Source organism: Archocentrus centrarchus, chromosome 19 (genome assembly GCF_007364275.1).
Source record: "Archocentrus centrarchus isolate MPI-CPG fArcCen1 chromosome 19, fArcCen1, whole genome shotgun sequence".
Classification (NCBI taxonomy): Eukaryota; Metazoa; Chordata; class Actinopteri; order Cichliformes; family Cichlidae; genus Archocentrus; species Archocentrus centrarchus.
Genome location: NC_044364.1, coordinates 25,022,565 through 25,039,340, shown reverse-complemented (window position 1 = coordinate 25,039,340; position 16,776 = coordinate 25,022,565). Strand labels below are relative to the sequence as shown.

At 38.1% G+C, this 16,776-nt stretch overlaps 1 protein-coding gene across 1 annotated transcript in view; it reads right to left on the bottom strand.

The window, feature by feature from the left end:
• The window catches only part of ryr2a (ryanodine receptor 2a (cardiac)), a 375,294-nt gene that overhangs the window by 66,064 nt on the left and 292,454 nt on the right, over positions 1–16,776 (bottom strand). The window contains 1 exon segment of the mRNA XM_030754826.1: positions 15,777–15,850. Coding sequence (XP_030610686.1) covers positions 15,777–15,850 — 74 coding nt within the window.

Genomic DNA, 16,776 nt, shown 5'->3' with positions numbered 1-16,776 from the left:
TCATGTGTGCAGGTCCACAGAACTCACTGTGTTTGCAAAGAGTAAAAAACGGGTTATTATAATATGTAATACCTAAAAGTAAAAGAAGCAAAACATGGTTCTAGTTCATTCTTCTTCATTGACAGAGATATAATACCTGAATTTCCATCATGGACATGTGCTGAGGTTTTGAGATAATACCAAAGTCACGCACAACGTAGTTGATGTATGCAATCTGCTAAAAGGGCCTGACACCCAGTAATTGTCTCCTTTGGATGTTCTCACCTTTAAGAGCAGGTTGCTGTTACTTTTAGCTAGTATCAATACTTTAGGGTTGCGGCTTCTGAACTAATGGCTAGGTGCTTCTTGCACATCTTTCATAATGTTAATCTGGCGACAGTACACCTGCTGCTTTAGCTGGATTAATCTGAGTGCTTGTGCACTGCTACACTACTTGTCTTGTTTGTGCAGCACTACTAGTTGATTCCTCCACGTAGAGCTTGAATGGTGCTTTGGGATTAGCTTACTAACTTAACCTTAGAAAGGTGACAAGTGTGACTTGCCCCGTTCCGCTTATCTGAGGGATGCAGGAAAATACTGCCTGTAATCTCACGCAAGATGTTTGACCCTGGATCATAATGCAGAAGTGAAAGAAGTCATATAGCAGTGTTCTGACTTATGCCATATGCCTTCATCTAAACCACTGTGTTCCAGCCTTTTTCATCCCTGACCCATTGCTCAGAACCCCTCTGTGACCAGGAGATCCTCCTTTCAGCTGGACCACCTTCAGTGAGTCTCTCTACAGCCTGCAACCACACTCTCCAAGGGAGACATTCTCTCATTAATGTAATGAGCCCCAAGGTTTAATGGAGTTTAAATAACTGTTGTCACAAATGCTCTGAACTCACATACTGTGAGGCAGTAAATCATATCTCTTCTTGAGATATGAAACAGAACAGTTCATTTCAATCCAGATGGTTCTATTCAACTTACTTTCTTGTGCCAAGGACAGAAAGTTTCACCTATTCCTCATACTCAGACACCTAAATCAGTTTATAAAAGTTTGCTTTCATGCACACAATTGTAGCTACACTTTTACCTCTGAAGGCCAGAGGCATGCGAATACTTGGACTTGGATCTATATATGCCCCAGTTCATAATCGGACGTCCTTAAATTCAACACCTCTTTTCGCCAATGTGTTTCACCAAAGTTTAGGCTCACAGTAAATTATACAGAGTTTTCAAATTCATGTTTATCAGTGTTATATTCAACAAACAGGGCTTTTCCCTTACACCCAGAGGGCAGCTGGTAAATGGACTGGTTATTAAATAGTGCTTTTCTACTCTGCTTGAGCACTTAGTGCTTTATACGACATGTTTCATGTCCTGTGTCATGATGTTTCTTTGAGATCCCTTGTGTCCAGCTGGGATGTGGTGGTTACATATGCCTCCATGTAAGGCTTTGTGATTGTGTGGAACTACAGGACAATCAGACAGTCCTGGACTCTGCAGAGGCCGCTACAAATCAGTGTGCTGAAACTACAAGCTTACTTAGCCGTCAGACCCTCTTGTGGAAGGGAAGCATGTCAGTCAGATAAAATGACAGTTTACCTTGTCAACGATCCAGTTTATCTCTGCTCAGCAGCTCCTAATAGGTCCATATTACCTTGCCTCACAAGTCTCAGAGTCATGCATTTGCAGGAAAGCAGAAGAAAACTGCAGATATACTTTCCTGCCAGAAGCCCCCTCCAGTTGATTGGCGATTTATTGCTATTATTAGAATAGTTCAGTGAAAAGAACTGTTATGTATTTAACAAATGCATTGGCTGTGCCTGTGGCTCAGGAGGTAGAGCAGTTCATTTATTAATCTGAAGTTTGGTAGTTCGATCCCTGGCTTTTCCAGCCTGCATGCCAAGGTATCCTTCAACATGGTACTGAACCCAAGTTGTTTCCAATGTGCTCATCACAGTGTGAATGTGCGCACAAATATTAGAAAGCATTTAGATGTTGAAGTGTAGAAAAAAGTGCTTGTGTGAATGGCTGATTGAAGATGTACTGTTTAAAGCAGTTTGAGTGGCTGAGTAGAAAAGCGGTATATAAGAACCAGTCCATTTACCATTTACATGCTTCCAAATTACATAAAACATTTCAATATTGACAAAAAAATTATGCTTACGATTAATGTCACAATCAGGCAGTCATAGTTAATCATTTTGCCTCAAGGCAAGTGAAAGGCAAGTGTAAGGATTGAAAACCTGGCAGGAGGATAACCAAAATTCCTTCCCTTTGCACCGTTTGAACTATTCTGAATAACAAAAGATTCAGTTGCTTGAGATTCTTGGATAGCACAGAAAGAGAAAGGGCATTGGGTGATTCCACTGTGGTGGTCTACCAAAGCAAAATTACAGAAAGTATGCCAATGTCCAAATACTTATAGTACATGGTTCCTTTAGGCAAACTGTAGTTTCACCACAGTTGTGTCTTAAAGACATAAAGGCCTAGATGTCCTGTAATTTTCTACTTCAAAATTCAGACAAAACTGAAGTATTTTGTCCAAAAAAAAAAAAAAATTGCATCTCAGCAGATACTGGATATCAGATATGTGCAATATTATATTATTCATACTGAACAATATCTATCACTCCTATATTGTGTAATAGCCAATATTCATTCACTAGTGCAATATTCATTCACCAAGTGCAAGACTTAACATCTTCATTATTATATGTATACACTTATTTTATTTTTTACAATGTATATATTTTTATACATTCTCTTATTTTCTGTATTTTTAATACATTTTATTTTCTGTATATATTTTTATACATTTTATTTTCTGTATATTTTATACAAACTGTTTTATTTTCTGTATATTTTTAGATTATATTAGATTATTATATTTTTATTTAGAAAGTTTCACTTTCTATTGTATGGCACTGAACAGGAGTGGCCCTCCAATCTCATTGTACACCCTGTATAATGACAATAAAGGCATTCTATTCTATTCTATTCTATTCTATTCTATATTCTATTATTTTCTTGGACTCCAGTAGTACTTTTGAGTACTTTCTCAAAGGCATTTTTGACTAGGATCCAACCTTTAACATGCATATTTAATATCTCTTCAATACTGCTAAAATTAGGAACATCTTGTCTCAAGTGCAATACTAAAAAAAGATTCATACATTGTTTAATTCTAGACGGGACTTTTCCTTATTATTAGATTAACTGAAAAAAGCTCACTGAAAAACCGTAAGTTAAGCCAAAACACTGCAACAAGAATACGAACATGGACTAGAATGACAGACCTTACGTCTCCTGCATTAGCTTCTCTGCACTGGCTCACAGAATTGAATTAGTATCCTTCTTCTCACATAGAAAGTCCTATGTGATCTGGCCCCATATCTTAAAGACCCCACAGTAACATATTATCCCAATAAAGTACCTCACTCTCAGACTGCAGGCTTATTTGTAATTCCTAAAGGTTCTGAAAGTAGAATGGGAATCAGAACCTTCAGCTGTGGGATCAGCTTCTAGTTTGGATTTGAGAGAGTGATACTTAAAACCTTCCTTTTTGATACAAGTTATTGATAGGGTAGGATCCTGTGACCCTGAACCATTCCTTAGTTATGCTGCTATGGGGTCAGATTTCTGAAGAATTTCTCATGATGGACTGAGCATTTCTTCTCCAGTCACCATTTTTAACTCCCACTTTACAACTACTGCATGTTATAAACTTTGACCTGCTTCCTCCCACAGAGTTGTGGGGGAAACGCAGGTAAAACTAAAAGTCTGCACTTTAATCATATTGAATGGTTGATTCTACAGGAATGGATTAAAGACCTAAAGGCCTGTATGACCTCTAATTTCCTGCTTCTAAATTCAGATAAAACTGAAGCTCTTGTGCTCGGCCCCACAATTCTTAGAAACATGGTGTCAAACCAGAGACTTACTCTGGATGGTGTTACCTTGACCTCCAGTAACACTGTGAGAAATCTTTGAGTCATTTTTGACCAGGATATGTCCTTCAATGTGCATATTAAACAAATATGTAGGACCGCTTTTTTGCATTTGCACAGTATTTCTAAAATTAGAAACATCCTTTCTCAGAGTGATGCTGAAAAGCTTATTCATGCATTTATTACTTCTAGGCTGCACTATTGTAAGTCATTATTATCAGGCTGTCCTAAAAGGTCCCTGAAAAGCCTTCAGCTGATCCAAAATGCTGCAGCTAGAGTACTGACTGGGACTAGAAAGAGAGAGCATATTTCTCCCATATTGGCTTCTCTTCATTGGCTCCCTGTTAAATCTAGAATAGAATTTAAAATTCTTCTCCTCACATACAAGGTCTTGAATAATCAGGCACCATCTTATCTCAAAGACCTCATAGTACCATATCACCCCAACAGAGCACTTCTCTCTCAGACTGCTGGCTTACTTATGGTTCCTAGGATAATTAAGAGTAGAATGGGAGGCAGAGCCTTCAGCTTTCAGGCCCCTCTTCTGTGGAACCAGCTCCCAGCTTGGATTTGGGAGACAGACACCCTCTCTATTTTCAAGATTAGGCTTAAAACTTTCCTTTATGATACAGCTTATAGTTATGGCTGGATCAGGTGACCCTAAACCATCCCTTAGTTATGCTCCTATAGATTTAGGCTGCTGGGGGGTCCCATAATGCACTGTTTCTTTTCATTCACCTTATTTACTCTGTTTATACTCTACTCTTTATTTAATCATTAGTTATTATTAATCTCTGTCTCCCCTCAGCCTCAACCAGTCACAGCAGATGACTGCCCCTCCCTGACCCTGGTTCTGCCGGAGGTTTCTTCCTATTAAAAGAGCAATTTTCCTTCCCACTGTCGCCAAATGCTTGCTCATAGGGGGTCATTTTGGCTGCTGGGTTTTCTCTGTATTATTGTAGGGTCTTCACCTACAATACAAAGCGCCTTGAGGTGACTGGTTATTGTGATTTAGTGCTATAAAAATAAAATTGAATTGAACTGAATCGATTCAAAATCCACTGTGGTGGTGTACAGAGGCAAAATGACAAAAATTATGCCACCGTCCAATACTGTTTTGTAGTTTGTCTCAGTATGCGTCCCTTTTTTTTTTTTTTACTCTTCTCTTTCCCCTTATCTCTCAATTGGTCGCAGCAGATGGCTGTCCCTCCCCGAACCACTTTCTGCCAAAGGGGAGTTCTTATTTCCTAGCATTGTCAAGCTCTTACTCACAGGATCTAAAATTGTAGGGTCATCCTTGATAAGAAAGGGTAGAGTCATTTATCACTTACTGAACTCTTCACGGGAATAACAATCATGACTAGGGGTGCCCAAACATTTGTACTTTTATATACTGTTTATAAAAGGTAGACATGGCAACAGTGATGTCACACCGTGATATATAAAGGCTCACAATTTTTTGAGTGCCACCACATATTCACTGGCAAAAACTTGTCAATGACAAGGTAAAGCTTAGCCTGCTTTATCATCTTTCTGGACAAAGATCGATACTATAATATTTATTGAGGGCATGGATCATGAGCGCCAAGGGTCATTTCCCATGGACTTCTACACAACCACTTTGTGTTAATTTGTACAATGATGGGACTTGAATTCCTGGATGGACTGATGAATAAAACAGCTCAATCTTAAGACTTAGGACCAGATTTACTAATGGCCCGAACCAGCGCAAAACCTTCTTTAGCATTAAAATACTAATGTAGGGATTTACTAAAGAGAAGGACTGTTACCTTTGTGCTTGAAAGGCTTGGACAGTTGCAGTTTTGTAGCTGGCCTTATTGCATATGTATTTGTAAGAGCTTCTCTTTAAGAGTGAAAAATTTTTATGTGACTCATTATTACATAGCTTTTAATAATGCAGTTGTCCACTAGATATAACCTGTGCTCTGACTGAGTCTCAGTCCTTAAGACCACACACAATTTCTAACATGTGAGTTTGCCCTTATATAAAAAATACATTGATTCCTTCAGCCTCCTAACATTTATCTAAATTGCTATGCTTTTTCAGATTCACACAAACCTAAAACCTGCACTTGCACTGTGTTATTTTTACTAGTACATTACTTAGTCCCTCACACTCATAAGGTCTGCTCGTTTATTTGCACTTCTCTTGACAGAATGCTGGAAGATATTGAAATTATCTGGCCTTGTCTTTGTATATAAATTAGCACACAGATCACCCTTAGGACTTTTGCTTTCTGTGATAGTGCCATCATGCTCATTTTTCCAGCTTAGTATATCCACGCATTAATCTCTAAAATTATATATTTGTACTGAACCAGTAATCGTCAAAGTGACAGCACATCACAAATATTTAAAGAACAGCAAGTTCCTTAACTCTTTGTCTTTTCATGCCCTTACAGTGTGACTTGAACAATTAAAATCCTCTTGATTGTGTAAAGGCTTTAACATAGATATGGTAAGGTCTTACTTAAAATTGACTAAAGCTAAAGACAAAAAACAGTTCTAGTCCATCAAACATGTTAAGATTTATAGATATGCACATACTACAAATACAACCAAACCACAAGCTTAAAATACGATACTGGGGTGAAAATAAAGTTAAAACATAAAATCAGAAAAAAAGATTATATGTTATTCAAGTTTTCTTAACATACAATGGACAAATACAGTGACTACAGAACACATCTCAGCCAGTAAATTGAGAGAAAAGGGGAGAAAGGAAGAAAAGAAGGTTCAGATTTCACAAAACTGGCAGAGCAGCATGGCCAAAAACAGCTAGTCTAATGTCTCAAGTGCAACATTCCAAGAGAGAAAGAAAAGGAAAGGAGGTAGAGAACACACTGAAAGGTGAGAAATGAGAAGGGCTGCAACTATTGGCTTTAGTTTATTGTTTATTTTATATAAATAATAATATTATTGTGATGTACATATCTATCTATCTATCTATCTATCTATCTATCTATCTATCTATCTATCTATCTATCTATCTATCTATATATATATATTACAGTTTCATTATTTATTTATTTATTTTAAAAAATATGCAGAAGTAGAGTTTGAAAAACTGAGAACACCTTAAGCAGCCAGGTGCTCCTAATCCAGTGCACTTAATTAACTGATCATCAGCAAATGTGACCACCTCAACAAAAGCAGATGTTTTGGCAGTTTGCTTGTTGGGAGCCTGCGGGTGTGTGTTAACACAATGCCAGAGAAAAAAACACATCAGAGTTGACAAAGATTATTAGTTATTTTTGTAATGAACAATTAACTGAAAATTTTAACTAATAATAATGCAACAGGTCTTTACAAGGACTATTGCTTCATAGATATGAAGACCCTCTTCATATCTATGAAGCAATAGTCCAATAGTTTTTTGTTTTTCTTTAACCTCTGCCACCCTGGCAGAGGTTAAAGAAAAACAAAAAAATAACGGAGTCATCATCTTTCACACCCACATCATTGTTTAGCCAGGGTGAAAACTAAAATAGTCCATCTTTTTTTTTAAGGAAAATAAATCTTTGTTGAACTTAAGATAGCCAGATCTGTGAAGTTTTAAAATCTTTTTCTTAAGACTTCAAAAATAATCTCTTGAATATTAATTCACCAGTCTTTGAGATTGGAAAAAGTCCACAGCACATGTCCACCACACCTCCAGCAAGAATCCATGGGCAGTAGATTCCATCGATATAATTGTTGTGGTGTCCAATGTCATCTCTTATTTTCAGTTATATACAGTGGGGAAAATAAGTATTTGATACACTGCCAGTTTTCCCAGCTACAAAGAATGGAGAGGTCTGTAATTATTTTTGTAGGTATACCTCAACTGTGAGAAGCAGAATCTAAAAAAAAAGATCCAGAAAATCACACTCTATGATTTCTTAAATAATTAATTTGCATTTTATTGCATGAAATAAGTATTTGATACAACAGAAAAACAGAACTTAATATTTGGTACATATATATTTGAAGCCTTTGTTTGCAGTTACATTTCCTGTAGTTCTTGGCCAAACTTGCACACACTGCAGCAGTGATTTTTTACCCACTCCTCCATACAAATCTTCAAATCTTTCTCCCATGCCTCCTCTGGATCATCCAGATGGTCATTAGTGAACTTCAAATGGCCCTGGACATGTGCTGGCATGAGCAGGGGGACCTTGTGTGTGCTGTGGGATTTTAATCCATGACGGCTTAGTGTGTTACTAATGTTCACCTTTGAGTCTGTGGTCCCAGCTCTCTTCAGGTCATTGACCAGGTCCTCCTGTGTAGTTCTGGGATGATTCCTGACCTTTCCCAGAATTACCCTTATGCCACGAGGTGAGCTCTTGTATGGAGCCCCAGACTAAGGAAGATTGACAGTCATCTTGTGTTTCTTCCATTTTCTAATAATTGTGCCAGCAGTTGTTGCCTTGTCATCCTCTTCGGTCTTGGTCATGGTGGAGAGGTTGGAGTGTGACTGATTGAGTGAGTGGACAGGTGTGTTTTATACAGATAACAAGATCAAAGAGGTGCAAGTAATACAGGTAATTATTGCGGAACACTAACACATCTGTGAGAAACTAACACATCTGTGAGAGCCAGAATTCTTGCTGGTTAATAGGTGATCAAATATTTATTTCATGCAATAAAATGCAAATTGATTATTTTAAAAATGATACAATGTGATTTGCTGGATTTTTTTTATTCTGTCTCTCACAGTTGAGAGACAAATTATAGACCTCTCCATTCTTTGTAGGTGGGAAAACGTATCAAATAATTATTTTTCCCCACTGTAGATGTATTACCCATTTATTTGTACATTGTTTTAACATTGCACAAACAAGACTTGCAGTCATTAGGAGATATAGCCACAGCAAGGTCATCTGTTGACTGTATCTTTATGCAAATGCTCACTTAATAGTTTCTGTAATAAGCTGTAAATTTGGGAGGTGATGCCCTTGCCTGTTGGTAGATTTATCAATAGTTGCTTGATTGGACTATCTGTGGGGTAAGATTATTGATTATTATGTGGAAAGTATTCAAGACAAGGATAAGAAGTACATGATTTGTCAGGCTCAAATGAGGATAAACATTCACTAGAATGGAGGATAAAGAAAATCCAGATTCTTCAGCATCTGTGGGATAGTGCCAATAAATTAGAATGCAAGTGAAGACAGAAGTCATTTTTAATGAAATATAAGAAGATATGAGATATGAGGAATATTGAATATATTGTCTGCCATAATATAACTCTTCTTTAGTGCTTTATTTAATCTATTTTTGCTTCTATATGTATAGTGTTGCACTCATCGTTGGCACTCTCACTTTGATGTTTAGTTATGGTAGATTGTATTAATTTTCTTGCTGCTGAAACACAAAAATTTCCCTTGTGGGATCAATAAAGTATCTATCTATCTATCTTATTATTATTATTTATAGTAGGGGTTGGGTGCAGTGCATGTCATGAGGCGGCCAAGACTAAAGAACCAGCAGACCTATCTCCTGTCTGCTGGCGATTGGGACATGCACCATCACCTCTGGTGGGGAGGGAGCCCACGCTAGTGTATGAGGTTGGCCCAGTCTCTTGGAGAAGGGCTGGACTCTGTTCCACCCTGAAGTTGCCGTCGGTGAGAGGCAGCAGGCAAGGGTGGATTATCCTTGTATCCACTCAGCTGTCTGCGTCTATGCTGTAGTTTTTTTTTGTGAGTAAGAGGGTTGTTTCCCTGTGCCTTTGGGCCAGGGAACAGGTCCTGACTGTCATTTGCTCTTATGTGTTGAATGACAGTTCAGAGCACCCAGCCTTCTTTAAGTCACTGGGTGGGGTACTCGAGGGTGCTTCATATGCTGACTCAGTCATTCTACTGGGAGATGCCAGCACTCACATGGGCAATTACAGTGAGAACTGGAGGGGTGTGACTGGGATGAATGGCCTGCCTGATCTGAATCCTGTGGTGTTCTGTTACTAGAACTGTGTGCCAATCACAGTTTGTTCAAAAGGATGCTTATAAGTGCATGTAGCACCAGGATATGAGGGGCCGTTAGGGACATTATTACTGAAACGCTCTCACACACACTACTGAAACTCGCTCACACACAACTGAAAAGCTCTCACACACACTACTGAAATGCCTTCCTGTTTAGCCAAAACGACTTCCTGTTTACACAAAACACATTCCTGTTCACTCAAAATGCTCTCACACACACTACTGAAACGTACTCACACACACTACTGAAATGCTCTCACACACACTGCTGAAACGCACTCACACACACTACTGAAAACCAAGAGGATTTCATGTGAACAGGAAGGTGTTTGGTGTGAACAGGAAGGCATCTGAAGGAAAAAAATAGCACATTTCAAAACACTGCTAACACCACGCTGATGTCTACTCAATAGCCTACGAGCAACCTAAGTGAAGCACATGTCCACACTTGTAGCTGCAACAATAGGCTGGTGTCACACAACAGTGTTTGCATGGTCACAAGGCCAATATATTGTTCACTTAGACTGCTTGTAGGTGGTTACTAGACATCAGAGTGGTATTAGCCATGTTTTGAAGTAGGGCTGCAACTAATGACTATTTTCATAGTCGATTAGTCATCAACTATTGAATCAATTAGTCAACTAACCGGTTTATGAATTACATAATTAAGAAATGGCACTTATTTAGCTATCAGCTTTTACATTTAGCATAAGGTTATTTAGTAAACACATGGAAGATGGATACTTCATTCAAAAATTTTAATCAGGTTTGCTGCTGATATAAATTTAACGGTCCATTTTTTCCTTTATCGAGGGCGAAACTGTCCCAAACCTTGGATCGCATAGCATGCTGTGTCGCCACGTCTCATTTATTTCCTGTGGAACATGTGCAATGAGGCGACAATCGCTTGCCCTCCTCCAGCCAAACGACCAGCCAAATTTGTGCATGAGAAATTTCAAGTCCTTATAGGTAGACGTCCACACGTGGGTAGGCGACGGGACCAATGAGCGGAGAGTATGCTACATGCTGAAGTTTGCAACCACTTGACTTTCAACATGGAGGAAAGGATCATTTTATCTGTGTTTGACTTTTCTATATAATAGGAAATAGATAATAAAAGATGAACCCAAGGTTGTCTTTTTCTTTTGTAGAGGAGACCTAACAGCAAGATTTCTGTCAGTTCCAGTACAATCTTCTGACTTTTCATCTTTATGTCCTTATCTAACACGGACTGCTTTGAAAATGTTAAAATTGCTCAAATTTCAAACTTCCTGTTCACCTGAAACACCTTCCTTTTGACACCAAACACCTGTTCACACGAAATCTTGGTTTTCAAGTGTGTGTGAGAATGTTTCAGTACTGTGAGAGCATTTCAGTAGTACGTGTGAGAGCGTTTCAGTACTGTGAGTGAGTGAGTTTTAGTAGTGTGTGTCAGCGCGTTTCAGTAGTTTGTGTGTGAGAGCGTTTCAGTAGTGTGTGGGTGAGAGCGTTTCAGTAATAATGTCCCTGATGGCCCCTCGTACCAGGATACCCTAGGTTGGATTTGTTCTGGGAACTCAGACAAAAAGAGGAGCTGAGCTGTCAACTGACCAGAAGCGTGGGTCATACAGAAAAAAATTACTTTATTACATCTTTACAGTTATTGCTGCTAAATATGGTCCTGTGGTGTATTCAGTTTTTCGTTGCTTCTCCATTTTATCTTTTATTTTGTTAAAAAATGACATAAAATATGATGTGTTGTTGTACAACCGAGGTTGTATTTAAATAGTTTTTGAACCAGCTAAGGACTGGCTGATTTTTCATTATGTCCTGATATGTAAACCCTTAGAATTCAAAGAATACATACTTTTTTCAGGACTATATATATGTAACCTATATGAATCTAAAATCAGAACATTAAGATGAAAATACATACAAGAGGCCTGATTTGAAAGGTTTATTTAGCATGTGGCTAAAATTAACCTAACCCTACCCCTAAGTGCCATGCTAGTGGCCTGGTGGATGTTAGGAGGTTAATAACCAAACCTGTAAAGCTGCAAACCAAAACAAGGAGCTAAAAGATGCTTTAATGCTTGTTGAGCTAAAGGCAGCTGCGTTGGTTGTGTTGAGTTAATGATAACATGTAGATTTATTATGACCAGTTACACCTTTTACTTTTTATTCTAAAATCATGATGAGTGCAAGTTTAAGGCTTGGACACTTAATCTACAATTACTTATTTGGTTAGATATATTTATTGCAGTCCTTAATGTCATAAACAGAGAAATTGTGGCTGAGAACACAGAGGGAATTGTACAGTTCACAACAGATAACAACCAGCACAATACAATCTCCAATACTGAGACACAACAATCAGCTGACATAAGATTGACTGTAAGATTCGGAAGGTATGGGTAGCAGATGGGGTGGAGAAGGGGTGAAGGGGGGTGGGGGCTAATATTGGTCTTTTCTCATTTTCAGAATGTGCCAGATACTGTACAAATCCTGAGGGAGAGGCATTCATCTTACGTCTGTTGGTTTAGATGGCTAGATGTGGCAGGATGTCTGTGATTCCACCACTTCTGCCAAGTCTTGATGTTGTTATAAAACTCTAAGGTACACTCCAAAATGACTCAAAGTAATATGAGTGCTTACTTACTTACAAAACTAATGGGCCTCCTCTAAAAGCAGAAGGCTTAGAATGGAAGGGTGAGGCAAAAAAGTTGCTACTAGCACAGAGAAGATCAAGCATTAGGTTTAGAGGTCCACACTCAGGACCTGGACAGAACTGACACAACAGCTAACCAAATGTGTGAGTGTTTGGGCGGGAGAGAGAGAGAGCGAGAGAGAGCAAAAGAGCGCGAGAGAGAGAGAGAGAGGGAGGCCAACCAACACACAAGAAAATGGCAGAAGGCATAATTACCACGCTCATGAGTGATGACTGAGGAAGGGAAGAAAGTGCAGTAAACCAAAATAAGAACAGGAAAACAAGGGAAGAAAGAAAGAGAGAAAGAAAGTAAGAAACAAAGAAAGAAACAAAGGAAAAGATTACATATAGGGAAAAGGGCTTGAAATATCTGTCTTTTTTTGGTCAACATGAGATAAACGTGTTGACAGAAAACCTGGGTGTGCAGCTAAATAACTGTAAAAAAAAAATGTATATATATATATATATAAAAAAACAAAACAAAGGTCTTGGTGGTGTATATACACCATATATACACCACCATATATACACCACCAAGACCTTTGTTTTGTTTTTTGCTTTTGGGATCATCAAGGATATGTATTTACAGAACTGTGTAAAAGTCTTCAGTCACCCACAATCTGCAAGGAAAATGTGAAACAAACAAAAATAGAAATACAGTCTATAAGGCAACAACAGTTTGTACAATTCTAATGAGCTTGAAAACCAATACTTGTTATGACCACCTTTTTTCTTTAACATAACCTGAAATCACTTAAGTAAGCTTTTACATAATTTCTAAAAGTGCAGGGATAGTTCTCCAGTTCTGAAGGGCATTCCAAAGCTCTTTTTTGGATGTCGACTACCTTTTGGTTGGTTCTCTGTCAAGATGATCGCCCAGTGCTTCAGTAATGTTGAGGTCTGGGCTCTGGGGCCAGTTAGTGAATGATTGTGTGCTTCTCTATCCAGGTATGGTTTTACTGCACTGGCAGTATGTCTGGGATCATTGCCATGCTGAAAAATGAAGTTGTTGCCAATCACACACTTTGTAGATGTTTGGCATGGTGGATCAAATTCTAACTGCACTTAACTGCATTCATAATTCCATCAATTTTGATAAGATTCCCAACACCACTGGCCGAAATGCACCCCCAAACCATGACAGAGCCTTCACGGCTGGCTGTAGACACTTTTCTTCCTGGTTCTTTGCTAAGATGCCTGTTATGTATAGACACAACACTTTTTTTATTCCTTAACTTGGATGCCTTTTTTATGCTCAAATGATTCATTGGTCAGTGTTATGTAAATAAAAAAAACAAACCAAAAAAAATTCCTCTAAAAACACTTTTAAAGACCTTCACAAAGGCTGAAGAATTATTGTTCAAGACCACTTTAAAAAATCCAACAAAGTCTATAAAGCAATAAGGAGTGGCTCAGGACTTTTGCACAGCACTGTAGAGTAAACCTATACAGGTCATATTTATAAAAGCCAGTTAGTGCATACCTTTTAAAGACAAGATGATAATTAAGTTATGTATAAATTTAAAACATCATCAGCTGTAGTCAGAACCATGCTTTAGTGTGATAATAGGTGCAGTAGGGATTAATCTTAAGTTGCTTTTGATAAGTATTGGCTTAGAAAGTAGCCCTGATTTTTCACATACACTGCTCAAAAAAAATAAATAAATAAAAGAACACTTTATAAACACAGCAGATCTCATTGGGGAAAATCAAGCTGGATATCTACACTGATATGGACTATGTTTTACGAATGAAAAGATGCCACATTGTTTGATGGAAATGCAAATTATCAACCGACAGAGGGCTGAACTCAAAGACACCTTGAAAATTTAAGTGAAAAAAGTGATGCGGCACACTAGTCCATTTTGCCAAAATTTCATTGCAGCCACTCAAAATGGTATTCAGTAGTTTGTATGAGCCCCACGTGATGTCCCAGATATGTTCTATTGAATTTAGGTCAGGAGATTGTGGGGGCCTTTCAGTGGTATCCATTCCTTCATCCTCCAGGAGCTGCCTGCATATTCTTGTCACATGAGGCCGGGCTCTGCTGTGCACCAGGAAGAACCCAGGACCCAGTGCACCAGCATAGGAGTCTGACAATAGGTCCAATGATTTAATCCTGATACCTAATGGCAGTCAGGGCACAGTTGCCTAAGATGTAGACCCTCACTGACCCACCACCAAAGTGGTTTTGCTGAACAATGTTGTGACAATGACTGTGCTGAGAGACACAGCAAACCTTCTGGCAATGGCATGTGCCATCCTGGAGGAGCTGGACTATCTGTGCAGCCTGTGTAGGGTTCAGGTATTGCCTGCTACCAGCAGTGACACTGACCCTAGCCAAATGTTAAAACTAGAGGAAAAAACAGTCAGAGAAGATGAGGAGGGAAAATGTCAGTGGCCTCCACCTGTAAAACCATTCCTGTTTTGGAGGATGTCTCATTGTTGCCCCTCTAGTGCATCTGTTTTTAATTTCATTAATGCCAAAGAAGCTGAAACTGATTAACAACTCCCTCTGCTACTTAAAATCCTCAATATCCCAGAGGTTTAATTGACCTGATACTATGCTTTGATTAAAAAGTGTTCTTTAATTATTTTTTTAGCAGTGTATAAAGATGAAAAATAACATAGCAACAGAACATCATATTTATTGTCATGAGTTCTCTTGTTGTATTAGATAAACACCTCATTAGGAGCACCATACAAGGTGAAGCACAGTAAGATACAGCTATACAGCTTGTTTCTCCACTGCCAATACTGCAATATTGCATTACCACCTGACTCAAAATCAAAAAAATGCTCAAATGGGTAATGTCAGAATAAATGGAACAACGCAAAATACAGAACAGTGACTGGACAGGAGTGAAAAAAAGAACCCAACATTTTTTGTATCAATTATAAAAAACAACATATGATACCAGAAATATATGGTCACTTTCTATGATGGTAGTGTTTCTACAAAGTGTTGAAGGTTAATTCAGAATATGCTTCTGTTTTAAAAGCAGGTTTAAATCAGTCATCTTTATGTTAATTAACTAGACTTTTACCTAGACCTAGAGATGCAAAGCATTCTTTAAATATAAAGTGGAGGCCACCAATCTCCATCAAAGAGTTGTTTGTGTAACCATTCAAAATTAACTCAAAAGGTGTAAACATAGCAAATCTTACCTGATCCTTCCTCTGTCACCATTCCCAGTCCCTCTGCTTTATTCTGCCTCTCAAATGCATTTAGATCCAGAACACTAAAACAAAGATAAATATACTGATAAATATACTGTATCACTGCAACCATCATGTTGTATTTATGTTTTTGCCTTGCCCTTGTGTTTTCCCTGTATTTATCCCATGTGTAAGTACAGAGAATATGGTCTTTTATGGTCCTTATGTTACAATATAAAGCACCTCAAGGTGACTGTTTGTTGTGATTTGGTGTTATATAAATAAAATTGAATTGAAAAAGTATTTTTGTCTGCCTTGAATTGGCCCGTGCCTCATTATCCCTCTCCTTGATGTGTGTATATCTGTACACTTTCTCAGTCAGGTTGCCATCTGTTTTTCCTTCCTTGCTTGCTTCCCTTTTCCACTTGTTCCCATGCCTTCTTTATTTATCTCAGTTGGTTTCCTGCATTTGGTTTTTTTGGAGGTGTTTATTATAGTGATTATTTTTTTTTCTATTTCAACTGTGCAGTGCTTTTTGTATATTTTTATGTTTAGTACGTGCTGTCAGCAAGCGGGACCAGGTTTAACATTTTTAGCCAAAATGACAACAACCTTGACCTATAAGTAAACACTCAGCTCTTCATATGTTCTTCATTGTCATAGTTTTTTTACTATTATAAAGCTTCTTTGTTAGCTAAAATGCTTAAGATGCTCTAAAATCCTCAAAATGATTTAAATATTGTCTTGGTGTTTTGAACTATTTAGTGCAAAATAATGATAAAACATGTTAATGAATTAATGGTGATGATGTTTTCAGAGAAACAACAATAAGTCTTGTCCTGTCGAGGTGGCTCTTCTTTGTTGTGCCATTCATTTGTGAAGAGGCTGTTTGGTTTCTCCACTGTAGAGTTCTGATCACTCTTCACTGCACTGGACAGCATACACTACATTGCTTATCTTTTGTTTGGGGATTTTGTGCTTGGAATGTACCAGTTTTTGACTAGGTTTT